The sequence below is a fragment of the Equus przewalskii genome, chromosome 22 (assembly GCF_037783145.1).
Source record: "Equus przewalskii isolate Varuska chromosome 22, EquPr2, whole genome shotgun sequence".
In the NCBI taxonomy this organism is placed as follows: Eukaryota; Metazoa; Chordata; class Mammalia; order Perissodactyla; family Equidae; genus Equus; species Equus przewalskii.
The window spans coordinates 16,583,983-16,604,923 of NC_091852.1; the positions used below are offsets into that span (position 1 = coordinate 16,583,983).

At 36.8% G+C, this 20,941-nt stretch overlaps 1 protein-coding gene across 1 annotated transcript in view; it reads left to right on the forward strand.

The window, feature by feature from the left end:
• Positions 1-20,442, forward strand: part of ALDH1A1 (aldehyde dehydrogenase 1 family member A1) — a 53,260-nt gene extending 32,818 nt beyond the window's left edge. The window contains exons 9-13 of the mRNA XM_008541215.2: positions 1,349-1,533; positions 6,200-6,364; positions 10,980-11,137; positions 14,510-14,584; positions 19,832-20,442. Of these exons, the coding sequence (XP_008539437.1) occupies positions 1,349-1,533; positions 6,200-6,364; positions 10,980-11,137; positions 14,510-14,584; positions 19,832-19,904 (656 nt within the window). The 3' untranslated portion in view covers positions 19,905-20,442. The remainder of the gene's footprint in view (positions 1-1,348; positions 1,534-6,199; positions 6,365-10,979; positions 11,138-14,509; positions 14,585-19,831) is intronic.
• The last annotated feature ends 499 nt before the right edge of the window (positions 20,443-20,941 follow it).

Sequence of the window (20,941 nt, forward strand, 5' to 3'; positions counted from 1 at the left end):
ATAAGTCTAACATAGACACTATTTTTCCTGGTTTGGTGTGGCATTTAGGGGTCATAATATATAAATTTTTTAATTCCCTGTCTTTAAATATTGGCATCACATTAAGCATTGTGAGATACACTCAGACATGGTGGACCAAGATCAACTGGAGAGATAGCAGTTTCACACTTGCCTTCTCCCTTCCCTCTGGGTCATCCGTTCATTCAATGAAACGGCCGGAAGAAAATGAAACCTACTATTGAAGTAATTTCTCTTTTTCCCCCTTACAAGTGCCATTGAATTTACGTATATGAAATCTATAAGTACAAAGTACTCTACTCTGTAATAGCCTAGGTTCATTCTAATTGTATTATCAGAATTCACAATTATTTCCTAAATGCGAGTCAATTAGCGAAATAGATAATCAAACACTCATCTAACTCTTTATCAGCTGCATCATCAGTACAAAGCTATAAACACAAATGGCTCATGGAATTGGCCTATGTCTGTATTGTGATCTCAACTGAAACTTTTCAGAGCATACTATCTTATTGTATATTCTATAAACATGGCAAGGTTCCTGATTTTACCAAACTTTTCTGTAAACTGCTTCCACTATAACCTCAGCAAACACGATTAGCTAGCAAAATAAAGATAACCATATCCAATTGCTATAATGTGGAATTAAATCCTTAACATTTAAGAAATTAACATGCTAAGAAAACTTTCTTCTGTTTGTTTAGGATCAACTAATGAAGCAACCTATTTCTTCCTTTTAAAGCCCATTCTTTCATGTCAAATAAACAGATAAAGAGAGTTTATAGGCACATATGAAATAATACGGCACGCTTTAGATAGGTCTGGGAAATGTCCTTCCTAGACTAAGGTTGTAAAGTGAGTAAGCAATTCTGATTACTAGGCTTTTTGTTTTGTTTTTGTTTTCAGAAATATCACCTTTCCTATTGATCAGGGTATCTAAGAATGTTTTAAAATTTTTATTTAATATAATAGATAGTGCATATTTTCTTTGTTATTTATTTAAAATCTGAGGCCTGAAAGAAATATTCACAGTCATCTAACTAATTATTAAGAGGAGATTTTTGGAAAAATCTTTTGCTGTGAGATTTAATCTTATGACGCTTTCTACATTCTTGGCAATGCCCATATTAAAGTGTTATTTCTGTAGCAAATAAAGGATCAGAAAATTTAATTTGTCAACCAGCTGATAAGAAGTGGAATGTATTGAATCTAGGTCTGACTACACAACTCATGATTTTTCTATACCACCATGTTGCCTGTGAGAAATATGTATAAAAATATGTAATCTTTAGAAAATATCTCTTCTCTAATGTGACTGTCTTCTTTGCAGTGGAAACCGCCCTTGAAGTTACACACCAAGCGTTATTCTACCACCAAGGCCAATGTTGTGTAGCTGCATCCCGGCTTTTTGTGGAAGAATCAATTTACGATGAGTTTGTTCGAAGGAGTGTTGAGAGGGCTAAAAAGTATGTTCTTGGAAATCCGCTGACCCCAGGAGTCAGTCAAGGCCCCCAGGTGAGTATGCAATAGACAGAACAGCATTCATAGGGCACAAGAGTAAAGTATCCTCTTTAGGCCTGGTTTTTATTAAGTGAGATTACTTCCCATCCGTGGACATTCCTAGGTCACAATATGGTATCAATTTGGTGATTAAAAGAACAATGAATCTAAATCTCCATGGTAAAGAAAGCATCCTGTTATTGTGTTGTCCCGTTTTCATGTCTAGAAACAGTTTAAAAGACGTGTTGGGAATTACAGATGTGAGGGAAAATAACAAATGCTGTGAATTTGTGTTCCTCAGTCTGCACACCTCTTGATTCCTGTGTACAGTTCTCTATCCACTTGGAAGTTCTTATACAATCCTATCATTTATTCCTCAGAATCAAACCTTTGTCTCAGCTTCCATCTCACAGGTACAGGCAGCTAGCATGCCTCTAAATTCTTTCCAAAGTCTTCAGTTACTCTGACCTTCTAACGGTAACATGAGTGACCTAAAAGGTCCTGAGTTCCTGAATTTGTGGCAAACTTCTCCTTTTAGTTAAAACCCAGTTATTCCCCAGCGTTCTCATTTTCTTCTGTGTACTTAGAACCATTATCAATAAGGTGTCTCTCTCTCTCTCTCTTACCCAAACAGTCCTCTGTTTGTTTTCTGTTGTTCAAGCTCCTGGACTTTGGTTCTAAATTGACTCCTGTCCTTTCAGATCTTGATCCAGAGCAGTGATTCTCAACTGGGGACGATTTTGCCCTCCTCCAAAAGAGGACGTTTGGCAATGTCTAAGACATTCTCGATTGCCATGACTGGGGGAGGGTGTAGTGCTACTGGCATCTAGTGTGTAGAGGGCAGGGATACTGCTGAACATCTTACAATGCACAGGAGAGCCCCACAACAAAGAATTATCTGGCTCAAAATACCGATAGGGCTGCTGTTGAGAAATCCGGCTCTAGAGTCTAGACAGTAAGCTGATAGGCTTTATTCTTTCACACTAAAAATTATACACTGTTCCATGTTGTTGATTTGAAACAAACACCATCCTTGACTTATTCGCAAAATTAAATTTGATTAACCAAAATTTATTGAACATTACTAACAGCTAAACCCTGGGATAGGTACCTAGCAATGCCGAAACAAACAAGGAGGATGTGCCATCTGACCTCACAGAGTTCACAGTCTAGATAAGTCAAAAGGCTGCCTTGGCTTCTCTGCTCGTGCCAAGATATCCGAGTAGGAAAATCTTAGGACTTAGGCAAACTTAAAATCTCTAAAATAACTTAACTGACAAGTAATAAGTTGTTTTAGCCTGATCCCATTATATTTTTTAATTATCTTTGAGTTTAAGGAGTACATAGTATTTGCTAATTTTGATCATATTTGGTAACTTTTCAAATAGATGCCAAGATATATATTAAGTTCAATTTTGACTTGGTCTCCTATTCTAAAAAAAAGATGGGATTCAAAGTTTTCAGTTGTGATTATTTCTCTCTCTAAATTGTCTATCTATCTATCAATGTAAAAGTTAAACACTTTTCCCATTAGATAGATAGATAGATAGATGGATAGATAGATAGATAGAAGATAGATGTGTAGATAGATATCTGAAGAGGAGAGGAGAGGGGAAGAGAGGGGAAGGGAAGAGACTATCTAAGATGCTTCATATTAAACATTGTTGGGAAATGAAAATACGTTCCCTCATTAGAAGACCTGCACAATTCAATCAGAGGCTCAAGAATTGGGCTAGAATACCTCTGTATTTCTAAGAGAAGAGAGTTAAAATAGACTTTAAGAAAATACCTATTCATAGGATTCTTAAGTAAATAATCCAGTGACCTAACTGCTTAGTATAGGACTTTAACCTCTATTAATGAATAGATTTTTATCACAAGTTGCACTGAATAAATAGAGTAAGTAGCTATCTTGAGACTTTGAGAAGTAAAAGACTGAAAAGCCTCTGGGGCTTCTTTATCTTTAAAAATACCCATATGCTATAAGAAAGAGCTTATAGAAAGAGACATTCACTAAGCTTTTATATATATGTGTGTGTGTGTGTGTAGAAGCATATATATATGTAAATTCTTTATTGGTAAAGTGCCTTTCCAGTTTGATTTCATAGACAAAAATGTGCATTTTCCTTAACAATATGGAAAAATCACCATCTTCATTTGAAAAAGAAGTGATGACATCCACGTAAAATGTACTCACATTATCAGCAGAGTCGCCTCTTGTCGCAGTGCAGAGAGATGGGCTTTTGTGTTAAAGGCTGGATTTAAAATCTAACCTCCCTAAGGCTGTTTTCTCATCCGTAAAATAGGGGGTAGTAAAATCAATTTTGAGGAGTCCTTGTATAGTAAAATGAGATAACCTATATAAAGCATCCATCTGAGTGCCTGGTTCATAGTACATGCTCAAATTCCTGTTAAATAAATAAAAAAGGCATGCTTCCATTTATACCTATGATACAATTATCATTGCAGATCAGTAACTTCATATATCTACTCTCATTGCTCTTGTTGGTCTGTGGTTTCCAGATAATTTGAAGGATGTGTCAGTGTCATTTCTCAATTTGCCTTCTTTTTTAACCGATCAACCCTAAGGAACCAAAGAATTTGCACATTCAAAGACATCGAAATGTATACTTTGAGAATGTTACAACAATACCGTGCCCTATCCCATTTCACAGACTAGCCCCTGAGCTGACGGCCTATCACACAGTAAAGAGCCCTTGCTATATCCTAGCATTAGGGAGAGGTTCCTGAGGGCCAGAAGGAAGGCTAAGTTCAGATAGGGTCAATCTGAAACCTTCTGAAGGTTTGTATTTATGGTGAATCAAAATTAGCCAGACCAAATGGAATAGCTCCTTAAGCATAAAGTGAAAATTTCTGTCATTCGTCTTAAACTCTAGTGCAATGTTCTGAATCTTCCCTGTGCACTTAAATCACCTGAGGATCTTGTTAAAAATGCAAATTCTGAGGCAGGAGGTCTGGAGTGGGGCCTGAGAAGAGCATTTGGCCACCAGGTCATGCTGGAGCTGCTGGTTGTAGGACCGCATTGTCGGTAGCAAGACATTAAAATATAAAGTCCTGAATTTTTAGAAATTAGTGATCATCTAAGTTTTCCAGCAAACAAATTCTTTCAGCCTCTATCACCCAGGGCATAAGCAGGGATCAGATTATTACCAAGTGTCCGCTCTGGTCACAGGCAGGGAAAGGCCATGATTTGGGAAACACATCTTGAAATAAAAACCAAAAAGAAAGAAATTGCAATTTTTGAGGGCGTAGGCAAGTTAATATCTTGGAATAGGCCAGAGAAGCAGCTTTGTGTGGAAGTGCATAGATCTTGACTATTTATGGACAGACTGGAATATATCTTAACCAAGCAAAGCTACCCAAATACCTAGGGCACAACCTGTTAGTCTGGTTTTATTAAATATTACATGGTAATTTAAATGTGTCTTCCTATTAAACCAACATTATAACTTTCTTAATCTGCTGGAAATAAAGGAATGTTCTCTTTCTGGAATATTCAATTAAATATTGTGCACTGAGGAGCATTGAGCAATATTGTACCAAATATTGTGCCAAATTTTAGAAAATGGTTTCTCGTTTCAAATAGCACTTAATCTAATTGGATATGGGAACTGGGGTGTGAGCAGTCAGACATTTATGAAACCTTTGTCTGGGCCTTGGAAGATGGGGGAGATTGCAGAGTCAAAGAAGATAAAGAACAACACATTTTAAGTAGTGAAAAGAGACAAGTTAAACTGGACAGAGGCCCCCACCTTACCTCTTGGATCTCTGATGTTTTCCGTTTTAAAACTTAACCCCAGCCACACCTGAGAGAGACAAGGCAGTCTTCACCAGTGATTTGGGCTAGAAGAGTCACCCAATCTTTCAACCTCCCAGAACAGGGACTGAAGCAATAGGTAGCCCCAATTCTCATGCATGGAGGAGAGGTATGTGTTCCTAGTGGTTCCAGTCAAAACTCTGGACTCATTTTTTTCCCTTATAAAAATATTAACAAACCATTTAAGTTCTGTAATTCTTGTCATATATTTATATATGGCCCATTTAACAAAGCAGGATGGTAACAATCAGGACAGGCCAGAAAGTGGAACCAGACCTACAGACTGCCCCAGAGGGACCTGAACCGGGGAGGATGACCAGGCTGGGTCAGCACGGATCTGGCCAGAGGGGATGATCAGGAATGAGGAGAACCGAACAGAAGACTAGGAGTCTTCCTAAAGTCCTAAAGCTTCTGCTTTCCTATTGTCATATTTAATCAAACTCAGTATCGAAGTTCTCTTTTTCTCTTTTCACTTTTTAAAATTTCATTTAGAACTATAGTTCCCAGGTAAGTGTGTTTGTTAACAGGCATTTCTTCCAGGCTAAATAAATGACACTTGTGTGAAAATGTTGATGCGTTTTCAGTGCCCATACACTTTCCTGATGTAACTGTAAAACAAATACTAAATACAAATATTTATCTTCAAGGTTTCTTTCCAGAAAAGTCATGAGAATAAAATATACCCAAAGAAAGAATCTGAGCCTCTGTCAGCTGTTTTGACTCATTATTTGACTTAGTAACAATATCCTGGCATTTTGAAGCCTTCGTTAACAGGCCAGGCAATGTATTATCTTCACAAGCTGCTAATTTTTTTTTCCTTTTCGTGTGGGATTTTTCAAACAGATTGATAAGGAACAATATGAAAAAATACTTGACCTCATTGAGAGTGGGAAGAAAGAAGGAGCCAAACTGGAGTGTGGTGGAGGTCCGTGGGGAAATAAAGGCTACTTTATCCAGCCAACCGTTTTCTCTAATGTTTCAGATGAGATGCGCATTGCCAAAGAGGAGGTAAATGGTTTCATTCTGTTCTGTTCCCTTTGTTGCCCGTATTTTGTCCGCATGTGTGTTTACAAAGTGTCTCTTTAAAATTATCAACTCTTTGAACATGTCTCTCAGTAAATGTTACTCCTCATTTCTGTTACTGATAAAGGTTTAAGTTATTTGTGATCAAGGCCAAAAACAGTAAGGAATTCATTGGGCAGGCTGAGGATATTCAGCCAAACACAGATCAGGATGCCTTAACAATTTCTAGGTGCTTCCTTCAGATATTTAAAGTAATGGCAAAGAAAGTTCCATCTTCATTGTTACTTTTTCTCCTTTGGAAATAATACATTTGAAAATGATTGGAAAAGGATAGCGAGATGCAGGGTTTTTTTTTTTTTTTTTTGCTTTGTTTTGGTTTGGTTAAACTTATTTTGGGATAATTGCTGCTGTGAGAAATAATACAGAAAAATCTCATGTAGTCTTTACCTAGTTTCCTTCAATGATAGTATCTGACCAAACTACAGTGTAATGTCATAGCAAGTATGCTGAAATTGATACAGTCAAGATACTGAACATTTCATCACCAAGTGAATCCCTCATGTTTCCCTTTGATAGACAAGTCCGTGTCCCTCCTACCCCACCTTGGCTTTCCCTTAACCACCAATCTGTTCTCCATTTCTATAATTTTATCATTTCAAGAATGTTAAATAAGTGGCATCAGGCTTCATGTAACCTTTTGGGATTGGCTTTTTTTCACTCAGCATAGTTCTCCATAGATTTATCTAGGTTGTTATGTGTAAGGATAGTTTGTTCTGTTGTATTGCTGAGTAGTATTCCATAGTATGGCTGTACCATGGTTCATTTAATCATTTACACATTGAAGAACTTCTGGAATGTTCCCAGTTTAGGGCTACTATGAATAGCCCTGCTATAAACATTGGTATACAGGTTTTTGTGTAAACGTAAGTCTTCATTTCTCTTGGATAAATGCCCAGGAGTACAATTGCTGGGTCATACGGTAGATGCCATTTTTTAAGAAACTGCCAAACTGTTTTCCAGAATGGCTGAAAAATTTCACATTCCCATTAACAATGTATGAGTGATCCAGTTTCTCTGCATCCTTGCTAATGTTTGATGTTGTAACTGTTTTTTATTTTAGCCATTCTGATAGATGTATAGTGATAGTTCATTGTGGTTTAAATCTGCATTTCCTTAATGGCTAATGATGTTGATCATCTTTTCCTTGCTTACTTATTTGCCACCTGATATCTTCCTTGATGAAAGGTCTCTTCATGTCTTTTGCCCATGCTCTAATTGGATTCTTTGCTTTTTACTGTTGAGTTTTGAGTTCTTTTTATATTCTAAATGCTAGTCTTTTGTCGGATATGTAGTTTGCAAATATTTTCTCCCAGTCTGTAGTTTGTCATTTCCTCTCCTTAGAAGGGTCTTTCTCAGAATAAAAGTTTTAATTTTGAGGAAAATCAATATCCATTTTTCCTTTCATGGGTAGTATTTTTGGGGTCAACTCTATGAATTCTTTGTTTACCCCGGATACAAAAGACATTTTCCTGTATGTTTTTTCGTTTAAGTATGTGATCCATTTCAGGTTAATTTTAATATAAGGTATGAAACTTAAGTCAAGGTTGTTGTTTTGTTTTTGGTTTTTTGCCTATGGATGTCCAATTGGTCCAGTATCATTTGTTGAAAAGACAGTTTTTCTTCCATTCCATTACTTTTGCAACTTTGTCAAAATTAAGTTGTGCATATTATGGGTATCAATTTGTGGGTTCCCTATTCTGTTCCATTGCTCTATGTGTCTATTTCTCTTGCAATATTCTCTTATTATGGTAGCTATATAATAAGTCTTGAAATTGGGAAGACTGAGTCCTCCCACTGTATTCTTCTTTTTCAAAATTATTTTAGCTGTCCTAGTTCCTTTGCTTTTTCATATACATTTTAGAATAACCTTGCCCATATATATATATATCTAAAGTATCTTGCTGGAATTTTGAGAGGAATTGTTTTAAACAAGTCTATCAATTTAGGGAGAATTAACATATTAATTATATCGAATCTTCCAGTCATTGAACATGGTAGTTTCTTCATTTATTTATAGCTTCTTTGATTTCTTTCATAGCATTTTGTAGTTTTCAGTATACATTTCCCATAAATATTTTATTAGATTTATACCTAAGTATTTTTGAGCGACTGCAAATGGTATTTCTAATTTCAATATACACATGTCCATTACTGCCGTTACAGAATTATAGACAGTATAATAAATCTAGAAGAATCAAGTAAGGCCACCTCTCCAACCCCCCATTATGTCCATCGGTTTGCTCCTGACCAATAGCCAGCCAGTGCCTTTTTAAACAACATCATCAATAGGCAACACACTATTTCTTAGGCATTTCCACATTTGGAGAATGTCAAGCACTAGAAAGTTCTGCCACTGGCTCTCTAGGAATCCCTCCTCTTATATTCTACCTGCTCGTCCCATATCTGCCCTGTGGCTTTTTTCCACTAAGAGCCATTCATATATATGAAAACAGCGTTCATCCCCTACATTACTCCTCACCTTTCATGTGCTCTTGGTTCTATGTTTTTTAGCTGTTGCATTTCCTAATTTTCTAGACAAACATATTGCAGTTAAATTAATTAGTTAAAAAAACTAATTAACATCAAAAAGAATGTTATCCAGACATATGACATATAACTAAGAAAGGCTAGTTTGTGTTTAGGAATTGTAAATAATCTACCTCATGGGCACTGAAAGCTTTTAAGAAATACAGAGATGATTCATTGGCTTCAGCCTATGAAGGTGTTACATGATACGTGACAATAAGATGGCACTAATAACTCAGATGTATTGAATCATTACCCTTTCATTCAATAAACTTGTATTTCATGTCTATGATATGACAGAGAATCTAGAAGAGTTATTTTCTTTGCCCCCCAAAATGTCATCAAACCAGGGGAGCAGTGCAGAATCAGATTTGCAAACATGAAATAAATGGAAAGATGAAAAAGCAAATGCATATGAATAACCAAACATACGTAGTTTCTCCACATCAATTCAGCGCTCAACTGATTTGTAACTTTTGCATTTATTGACAAATATTTGTCTATTAGAGCTATTGTTCTTGTGTATCTTGGTCAATAGAAGACAGAAAGGACTAGGGAAAAAATCTTCAATCAAAGAAACATTCATTGTATTCTTGTAATATACATAGTAGGACAGCTTGTGGGCCACTTCAAAATAGGATCCTGGAGCCACATGCTGTGTTCACTTAAAATTATGTGAGATATTAATATGTTTGTTATGAAAGCTGCTATATATCCAGTTCCTGGGTTACAATGTCAAGATTAGATTTACAATTTAGGGTTTACACTCAACCTCTGTTGAATGGTAGCCATCCCCCCTCCAACACTTAGATTAATGATGAACACCAGAAAACTATTTACCTTTGTAGATTTTTGTATCCTCTCATTTATATTTCCCAGAAAATTCTGGTAACTTTCAGAGAAGCCCCTCTTTCATTTAATTTTAATAAACGTTTTATGGAAAAATAATATAGCAGCTTGATTTTTGAGAGAAAACCCAGTTGTTTTTCTCCCATCTGGGGATGAGATACAGGATGAGTTGAATCTGAGCTGCACTAACTAGAGAGTCTAGCAAAAATGAAGGAGTGATTTAGGCTGGAATTGAGCAAATTGTGATTTTTGTTTTCTGCCCTGTGATTACAGTCATTACCAATGAACTTATCCTTTGGTGAGTGCAAGGTGCCTGAGGATTTAAGCTCTTGCAGTGGTGAATTGTTCCGTCGGGTATATGTGAATTGCATAAGATTTGGCTAAAGAGTAGAATCTGAACAAAAATTCTTGTTGTTTCAACCAACTTGGCTAATTATGAAAATATCTAAGTCCAGTAGAGTAGTTGATATTATAGTCAATACTACACTGATGTTTAAAACATAGTTATTATTATCAGTCATTGCCCACTTGTTTATCCAGTAGATCAAGCTTTGCTTTCTCGGGCTTTTATGTAGAGTCTTAGAAGATGAGGAAAACTAGGAAGAGAATTTAAAACATTCCTAAATGGAAAAGGAACTCCAAAGTAAATGATTTCATGCACAATAGGTATGTTCTTGGAAGCCTAATTCCAATTCTAGAAAGTGAATATTGTCTTTTTTTTTTTTTCTGCTTTATCTCCCCAAATCCCCCCTGGTACATAGTTGTATATCCTAGTTGCAGGTCCCTCTAGTTGTGGCATAAGGGACGCTGCTTCAACGTGGCCTGACGAGCGGTGCCATGTCCGCGCCCAGGATCCAAACCAGTGAAACCCTGGGCCCCCACAGCAGAACGCGCTAACTTAACCGCTCGGCCACCCGGCCGGCCCCGCCTTATTTTTTTTTTTTTGTACCCCCTTGGTTCCAAAGAGAATTTACACATGACCACTGCCTGCCTTAGCCTACCATTCCAGCAGCTGCCATTTTGATTCTTACACAGAGGTTTGAGATGAGAAGCAAAATCTTAATCAACTTAGAATAGTTTGTAGGGGAAAAACCTACAGTACCATTTAAAATATTTAGTTTTAACCTATTACTTTAATTTATTTCATTCATTTCTTGCGGTATAGATATTTGGGCCAGTGCAGCAAATCATGAAGTTTAAATCTTTAGATGACGTGATCAAGAGAGCAAACAATACCACCTATGGCTTATCAGCAGGAATCTTTACCAAAGACCTTGACAAAGCCATCACAGTCTCTGCCGCTCTGCAGTCCGGGACGGTGTGGTAAGTCAAACCTATGCAATATCGCCTTTTCAATGTTAACCATGTCAACAGGTTATTTTGAACCTTTTCAGACATTGATTTTTCCTTTGGAATCACATGGCCTGCTGGAAAAGCAGTTGCTGCCTTAAAAAAACAAAAACAAACCAAACAAACCCTGCTACATTAGAAGAACTTGAGAAGGGTGTTTTTCTTTTATTCTATCCAGCCTCCTGAAATTGCTTGCTCAAAATATTTTATTGATGTTTGGGTAATGCAAGATAAGTGTTACTATTTTCTAGTAACAGTTGTTTCTAGGCACTTGGTACTATGCTATCCACAAAGGAGAAAAAACTTGTGTTTTAATCAAGCTAATTAAATAATAGGACAATATTTATTTGGTGCCCTTACGTATGCAAACATTTAATTCTTACATCAGCTTTTTACTCTGGGATTATTAGAGATGTCTGAAGATCTTAATTTGGAAGAATGTATTGAGTTTGGAGGAGCATGTCCCTCTCATTTCTGACCTGGTTTACGCCTCTGATTTTTATACCTCTCAGGCTGTTGTAATTCTCTACCGAGCCCTCAGTCCCTGGACTGCTTTGTTGGTAATTTTTGGCCTGTGAAACCTCACTTTCTCCCCTCAGTCCTGACAATGGCCCAAGATTATTTTCCTTCTCAGTAATGTCACACCTACTCCGGTTAAAAATCCACTAGACATCGAAAAGTATTTCTCCTTAAGAGTCAGCCAAGGGGCTGGCCCCATGATGGAGCGGTTAAGTTTGTGCACTCCACTTTGGTGGCCCATTGTTTACCAGTTTGGATCCCGGGCATGGACCTACACACCATTTATCAAGCCATGCTGTGGCAGGTGCCTCACATGTAAAGTAGAGGAAGATGGCCATGGATGTTAGCTCAGGGCCAATCTTCCTCAGCAAAAAGAGGAGGATTGGCAGCAGATGTTAGCTCAGGGCTAATCTCCCTTAAAAAAAAAAAAAAAAAAGAGTCCACCAAGCAATCCTTGCCCTTCTTGATAGCTCTAGAATCTTTTTTCCTAACCAAAGAGAGAGTCATCATTTAGTTACTATGTACTGTATGCTAGGCACTGCACTGCATTCTTTATGTTATCTTATTTTAGTTTGCAACAACTGCTTAACTGTTATGTCAAATTTACTGATGAAAAAATGGAAGCTTAGCCAGGTTAAATAATTTATCAAGGTCGTACGATAACTGGCAGCTGAGATTCAGACCTATTTTCAGACTCTACAGCAGTGATTCTCAACACTAGCTGTACATCAGAGTCATCTGGGGAGCTTTAAAGGTGTATAAACTGGTTTGGGGTGGAGGAGGGAGTACATCAAACCCACCAAGTATACCAATCTCTGTGACCGAGTCAGGGCATAGGCCTTTTATTTAAAGAGTATTTTTCAAAGGTCCCACGTGATTCTACTGTGCCACCAGGAATGAGGACCACTGCTCAAAAGCCTGATTCTTTCTATAATGGGGCGTCTTCTTTCAGAGACTCTTAAATAAAATAGAGTGAGTTCTTCTTAAATAATCAGTATGGTTAGTGATTACTGTAGAATTTTCCTGTGATAAAATTAATAAAATTCAGCATTGCTGTTGCATGTATGTATATTATCTCCATTTACTAAAGACCTATTAGCTACCAAGCACTATAAGAAGCACGTTCTATACATCATCTTACTGATGCCTTGAAACAACCGTATTAAATATCATCGCTCCCATTGTACAGAGGAGGGAACCTACTTAGAGAGACTAGATAACCTTCCCAATATCACTCAGGTACAAAGGGGCAGACTAGGGTTTCTGAGCATAGCAACCTCCTTTCTTTACAACAAAAAAGGATCATGGAAGGAGAGTCAATTGACAAGGCTGATCATTTTGAACTTACAAATTTCTCTAAATGAATATTTCTCAGTTCTCTGTTTAGTTATCCTAAAATCATTTCATTTCCAGTGTACAGTCAAAACAGCAAACTCATTTTCTGCACTTTTTAACAAAGACAAGTTTCAGATTTTGACTTTGGAATAACAGAATGCTCTATTCCTGCTGGATTAAGAAAGTTGTTATGACATCATTCCACCCAGTAGTGTGGGAATCCTCAATCAGGAATTTCTATGCTATTAAAACAGAGGTGACCATATTCTTATTGCTATATGTTGTAGACCATAATAATGTTCTAGCATGGTCCCAGACATGGTAGGCACTTGATGTTTTCAGGATAACTTTTTAATTCCAGAGTTGTTGGGATTTTACCCATAATTTCAAAGTAGGGATCTGATTCTGTGGTTTAAAGAACAATTAAACAAAGCTGGGACAAGTTGTCTTTTAAAGGTGTAAAATTATTTAAGAAACTATCGTCATCAGAGAGAGACTAGGTAAGAACTCTGTGGTCCAATGAGAATACGGAACTCTGGGAACTGGAGCAGTAATTACTGTAACTGAGAAGACATCTGAATGCTATCTCAGGATCAAATTAGTAACCAAACTCTTCCAAGCATAATACAATTTATTTGTAAGTCATAATATTGTTTACCTATTATAATAGCATGAAGGGGGGGAAAATATTTTAAAAGAACATTGTTTCTCCCTTAAATAGTGTTTTTCTCTCTTGTGTATAATGAGAATCACGTAGGTAATTAGATTTTGCTGTTCACTTTCGCCACCAGGAAATTTAAAGCTAGACAAATTGTTTGTGTCCTGCATAACTGCATTCTGATTTTTCTCCCTTGTCTTGATCTTTATCATCATTTTTTCTTTAACTCTAATTATTCATGTTTTTTAAATTGTATTTGTTCAGAAATATGGCAAGGAATAAACAAATTCGTCATGAAATCCAACTCTTCCCAAAGCCTGAGTTTAAGCAACATATTGAAAAATTAATGAAAAATAGTGAACTGAGTACTGTGACGCATATTCAAATTGCAAAAGAAAATGGATTCCAGCCTGTTAAGCACACAACTCTCATGAGAATTACAAAGCTTATTGAATATAGGCAGTAAAGAACCCCCAACCAAAAAACTCCACTCTCTAGCAAACCGTATCCTTCCTCCGATGGCAACTGGCTATTCTATCTTTTACAATTCAAATTACAACTTCTAAGGGACATGATGTCCTTCCAAAATGGCTATCCACACACAGAGTTGTACCATTCTATTTGTTTGTGGGTAGTATATATGCATATACTTACTTATGCTTCTGCAATCTAATTTACAGAGTTACTTTTTTATCGAAATGAGTATGTTATATTGAAATTAATGGAGTTCTTAAAGAGCTTTCTGAACTTGTAAAATCCCAAATTTAGGAATTGTTTCTAAATAACATACTAAATAATTAGCATGATCTCTAATGTACTTCTTTTCTTTTCAGGGTGAATTGCTATAGTGTGGTATCTCCCCAGTGCCCCTTTGGTGGATTCAAGATGTCTGGCAATGGACGAGAAATGTAAGAATCACTTTCTATTAGGATTAATGCTTATCTTGATAAAAATGGTTGTCACTCTCAAGGAATTGATTCATAGTCACTACTTGAATTAAAACTTGCCTCTGTTCTTTTTTGGAGATTCATACTGCCAAATAGCTTTTTAAATGCTTGATTAAACCTATAGTGCAAAAAAGTTGATGGCAGAAGGGAAATATAACTTATTAAGTTCCTACTGTTCATAAGGGACCATGCTAAGCACCTTACATTGGTCATTGAAATATTGCTTACTTTTAGACTTGCGTGCTCTATGTGTGAATGTAAATTATTTGAGAAACATTTCTAGAAAGGAGATAGAAACTACAAATTGGTCATTGTGAGAGGTGTGCAAATATAAGAACACTCTAATTATTTGAATAGACCTCTTAAATAAGTAAATCAGGTACCTTTATCTCAAAAAATTTTTCAGTGTAAGAGGAATGATTCTCATTTGTTGAAATAGTATTGATGTAGATTCTAAAATTTTAAACTACCTGAATGAGTTATTTTTGGTACTGAAATATAAACTTAAAAGGAAATTTGACTAAGGAAAACATATTTAATAGTCATGACTAAACTGAGAATATATATAAAAATGCATTTATGAGCCTTCAGCTGCTTTTGAAACCAGGGTTTATAGACTTTTTTTTTTTTTTTTTGTGGTGAGGAAGATTCACCCTGAGCTAACATCTGTTGCCAATCTTCTTCTTTTTGCTTGAGGACAATTTTCCCTAAGCTAACATCTGTGCCAATCCTCCTCCACTTTGTATGTGGGTTGCCGCCACAGCATGGTCACTGACAAGTGATGCACATCCACACTTGGGCACTGAATCCAGGCCTCAAAGCAGGAGCACCAAACTTAAACACTAGGCCACCGAGCTGGCCTCCAAATACAGACTTTTTAAAAATGTGCACATGTATTTGTACACACAGAAAGTAGTAGTAATGTGTTTGCTTAATTTTATTCAATATAAATATTTATTCAATAAAATTAACCATTTTATTTCTTAAAATTTTCTTATGTTTATCAATGAGTTTTAAAAGTCACGAAGAAAAAGACTCATCATGTACAAATCTTATGGAGTCAAACATAGTAAAACTGCCCATTTTATAAATAGCAAGTAAAAATGAGACTTAGTTTCTAAAGGTCATGAATGCATTAAATAGACATGTACTTTATCATTTAAATAAATCAGCAAAATTGCAATGAAACAGCTATCTTGGGACAGCCAATGAAAAGGAGGAATGATTAACAGACATCCATTAAACACTTGCTGTGTATATAAGGTCCTAGGAGCCCCAGAAACACAATGCCATGTCTCATCCTTCATATAATTGTGGTGGCAGGAGGAATATGTAAAAAGATATATAGTGCAAAATAACCTACACATACTATGAAGTAAATAATAGTAGACTGGGAGTGCATACCTTATGGAGGTAGAGAATAGTTACAGTACAGAGCACAGTATTGGAGAACAGAAAATCTGGGCATCGCCAGAGTGTAACATTTATGGCATCTCTCTAACTCTCATCTGTCAGACGGGATCAACAATTGTGGGTGGGGATAAGAGTGGAGAAGGAAGTAAAAGGTTTATGAGCTCCTTTCCAAGCTTTAGATTCTATGATTGTGACCCAGTGGGAATTCAGTGGATAGAAACTCACCGGCAGTCAAAAGAATATGAGAAGACCTCACGGAAAAGATAAGACTTGATCTAGGACATGAAAACAGTGTAGGATGTCAGTAAGTAGAGAAGAGGTCATTCTTGAACAGAAGGTTGCCTGTGGCACGTTGAGAGGCTAGTGAATTTGGTTGGCTGCTGGGGATTCATGGGGATGGGAAGTACGATTTCAGAATTAAATAGCATACACATTAAGCAGTCTTGAATTCAAGAAAATTGGCTTACATTTTATTAGTGGAGCAGTGAAAAGCCATGGATATCTTTAGAATGCTGTTCAGGAGGTAGAGAGTGGCAAAACATCAACCCATAAAAAGTGTGTGGCCTAGTAGAGAAAACGTAATTGGAGACTAGCTGGTCTGCATTTGAATCCTGACTTCCCGCTTGCTAGCTCACAGCCTGGTTCACGTTATATAATTTCGAGCCTCTATTTCCTCCTATTTAAAATGAAGAGGTTATATTCCTCTTAAGATGGGTATGAGAGTGAAATGATGTACTGCATGTTCTTTCCCTAGCATCATAACTGTCACAAAGTGGGGAGTCAACAAATGATTTTTTCCTTCCCTAAGTTCCATTTCTTTATAATAGCCGTTGCTGGAGAGTCCCTTGGCAGAACTAATTACTTTGTACAAAAAGCTATAACAAAGGTTAGATTATTCTGAAGGACAGTTAGTTCATTGCTGGCTAAGCTATCTAACACATTTCCCTAGGAATGTTGAAGATAAAATAATCAAAAGGGATGAAATAACTAAAGTAGACCAAATATGTCAATTTCTTTGAATACAATTTGGTCAAACTTTAAGTTCAAGGTATAAGGAAATCAAATAAGAGAGGGATGGAAAACAGGAATCAACCATCAGTAATTTCCTAAAAATTTAGAATGTGGGTGTAGACAATTTCCTTCTTTAAAATACAAAGGAAAAAGTTATACTGTAATTTTTTACTTCAAAAATTCCAGCTGAGGATTCCATAGTTTTAATGCCTACCTGAAACCAAATTTGGCAAATTTAATAAACAAGTCATTTGCTGCTAGATGTTTAAAGAGAATTATTGAAGCGATAACCTCAAATGACACCCAAGAGTTTGATTACAGTTTATCCTCAAAGATGGAAAGTCAGACTTGATCAGTTGGGAACAGAGTACTCAAAGAGCCAAAAATAGTGGTATGTAGACCCCAGCATGGTGGTGACGCTGAATGCCCAGACCTGAACTTGCAGTTCAGATCATGATGCCGGCACTTTGATGAGTTACATGGCAGAAATTTCTCCCTTTGTGTAATTGCACTGGTTTTTATGTAGGTTAACATAGGTCACTTGAGACTTTACTAGTGTGCCATTTGAAACTTAATTGGCCTCAGCACTTCACAAACTAATTCTTTCCTCCTATCCCTTTCAGAAAAAGGGAGAATTATGGGGCAGGCTCGGTGGTGCAGTGGTTAAGTTTGCATGTTCTGCTTCTCGGCGGCCCAGGGTTCCCAGGTTCGGATCCCGGGTGCAGACATGGCACCACTTGGCAAAAGCCATGCTGTGGTAGGCGTCCCATGTATAGAGGAAGATGGGCAGGGATGTTAGCTCAGGGCCAGTCTTCCTCAGCAAAAAGAGGAGGATTGGCAGTAGTTAGCTCAGGGCTAACCTTCCTCAAAAAGAAAAAGGGAAAATTAAAGTGTTGTAAACTATTACGCTTACACAGAGAGCTAACATGAATATTTCTTGCTTGATTTTATTTGCCAAGTCAGTTCAGCAAACATTCCTCTGTGCCTACCTAATTTGTGCCGGGCTCATTTCTAGATACAGAGTGAAAACAAATGTAACTTGATACTGGTACCTTATTACAACAGTGTGGACCCTGGATGAGAAACATGGGTATCGCTTGGAAGTTGTTGGAAATGCAGAGTCTCAAGCGTCTCCCCAGACCTACTGAAACAGAATAAGCATTTGAATCAGGTCCCAGATGATTGGTACATTGAAGATTTTAGAAGCACAGAACTAGTAACCCACAGACCAGTAAGATAAAGAGAATGTAAACAGATTATATCTGTTTTATATCAATTTGTCTTATATCAATCATAGACATGGGGATGTCTATGCATTGGAATACTGAGGAACAGGACTTATTTCAGCCTGAATATGACAATAATCACACTAAGTACTCTCCAGAGAGTTTCAAGTGTCCACGTAACTTCCATGTAACTCAAAATACAATGGAAATCCTACTGGCAAAAATCATGGGTTAATTTATCTAACTGTGTGAGATAAAATACTAAAATATTATCCTTTAATGGGTTTCAGACAACTGAGGCTAAACCCTTTAATTACTTTGAAGAACATGCTCATTGAAGCTTTTAGACGGTATTTTCAGAAGCTTAATGGCCCAAGAAAATAATCAGTCTAAGAGGATTAGGTTACCCAGGAGAATAAGATGTCTTCTACATACCTGTCTACATCACCAGAAGGGAGGGGTAGAGAAGGATCAAGATCTCCTTCCTCTGTAAGCCTACATGTGGTGATTGTGAGGATTGTAAGAGTACTCTTGTGTACACGTAATTTAATCCTCTCATCAAAACAATACAGAGGACAACTTAGCCTAATCTTTTTAGTTGTCTCTTCAACAAAGGGAAATCACAGTCAGTTTCCAAAACGGGTAGGAGGTCTTGATAAACCTAACAACAAGATACCAGGGTCCTCATGGATAGACTCAGGTTGATTCTTCATCATTTGGGTTGGATTTAAGAGTTATAGAAGCAAACAGCAGGGGTTGTCTGAACATGAAAACCCAACAACCACAAAAAGCCCAAAGGCCTGGATTTAGGCCAGTGAACGCTCTCCCTCTCTTAAAAACAAAACAAACAAATAAGAAGAGAAAACCATTCTAACAAAGATCAGGTTTTGTTTAATTCATTTTTAGAATTTTTTTTTTTTTGCTAGGAATCAAGAATCAAAAGATATTGTTAAAAGTACAGCTAAAAAATATTTTGTTTCAAGCTAGATTAGGACATGTTAGAATGAAAATGGAAGCATAGTCATTCTTAGCTCCCTCATCATCTCGGGGCCAATCACACGTGGTAAATATGCTAAGCTAAACTATATTTGAATTTACAGTTTTTCTATACTACTCAAGTGATTGTATATTACTACTCCTTTTGTACTATGCCCGTCTTATTTATTTGAACTTAAACTAGAAATGATAAAAATCTTGTTGGGAAGAATTGTTGTTTTTTGGTTTCTTGGGTTTTTTTGTTTTGTTTTGTTTTTGTGGTGAGCTCTTTTATAGTCAAGTAGAACAATGTCCGAAAGGAACAATTTCTGTGAAAATAAACTGAGTGTACACAGTCATTTAAAATACAAAAAAATTGTTTAAAAATTTTCCCCACAAGGGGATTTATGTAAGACCAGATATGTTATGGTTGGCTAGCTACTATTTGAAATGCTTCTGTACACAGAAAATATTTTCCATTGTGCCTAGCCAGACAAGCAAGAACAAGCTTGCACCAAAGCATGGACTATAGGACATTCGCACTGCTGTGCTAAATTCTATCGGTTTTTCCCTCCCTTTCTAGGGGAGAATATGGTTTCCATGAATACACAGAGGTCAAGACGGTCACAGTGAAAATTTCTCAGAAGAACTCATAAAGAAACTACAAGAGTGGAGAGGAGAATTCTCATGGCTAAGCATCTCTTTCAGTAGCTAATACACTATCGTGAATTTTAAATACAAAATTGTTCTTTTCCTGATTTTTTTAAACATAAGCAGATCATATTAGCATTAATACTAGCATAGAAAACTTGACATCTAGCTTATTCTGAAAGAATCATTTACCTTCAGATATATGACCCCCAAGTCCTGTCTAATAAAATGAACAGATTTGGATGCAAGATGTCTCTAGTTCTGTAATAGTCATGTGCTTTTCTTTGTAGCTACTTGTCCAGGATGATTATTTTACAGAAGAGGATCAGTTGTCATTTAGCTTCTTTCTCTTAATGGCCCCTTCAAGTTCTTACCATATCTGTTAACTGCAGAGTAGATAAGCTCTGTTCCCAGTAGTTGTGAAGTCCTTGGAGTCTTTGGAAATGTTTCCTACAATGTCATGTCTGCTTGTCAAATGAAGTAATGCCTGAAATACTTAGCTGTAATCTAAACATAAATCTTAATAAAAACAACCTTGCATGATTCTTGTTAAGTGGATTTTTTCAGTAGAAGCTTTGGTTATGGTGACCTACTCTCCCTGTCACTCAAGAACAGTGTTAAATCGAGCATAACGATGCATTGAAAAATAAAAGTCTAATCTGCTCATTCTCAAATGGGTAAAGAAATGTATTTTATTTTCTAGAGGAATCCTTGAAATCAAGAGCAAACATTTGAGATAGATGGCTTCAGTCTTTCAGCAAGCATTTACTGAGTTCTTGCAAAGTCCTGGGCACTATGTTAGGTGTTGTAGAAAACAGGGGGATAGTGGATGGTCCTTTATCTCAAGGCACCTTAATTTAGCGGAGAGTAAAGACACCATTGAAAAAAACAGATGGGGCATAGAACGGAAATGAAAATTCTAAGGACCGGAAGAGTGGAGTGAAGTGCCAAAGGGGTAGTGATGACCTGTAACTGAGGGAATGGGGAGTGGCCTCATGAAGGAAATTTGACTGGATATGAATCTTAATGATGAGCAGATTTG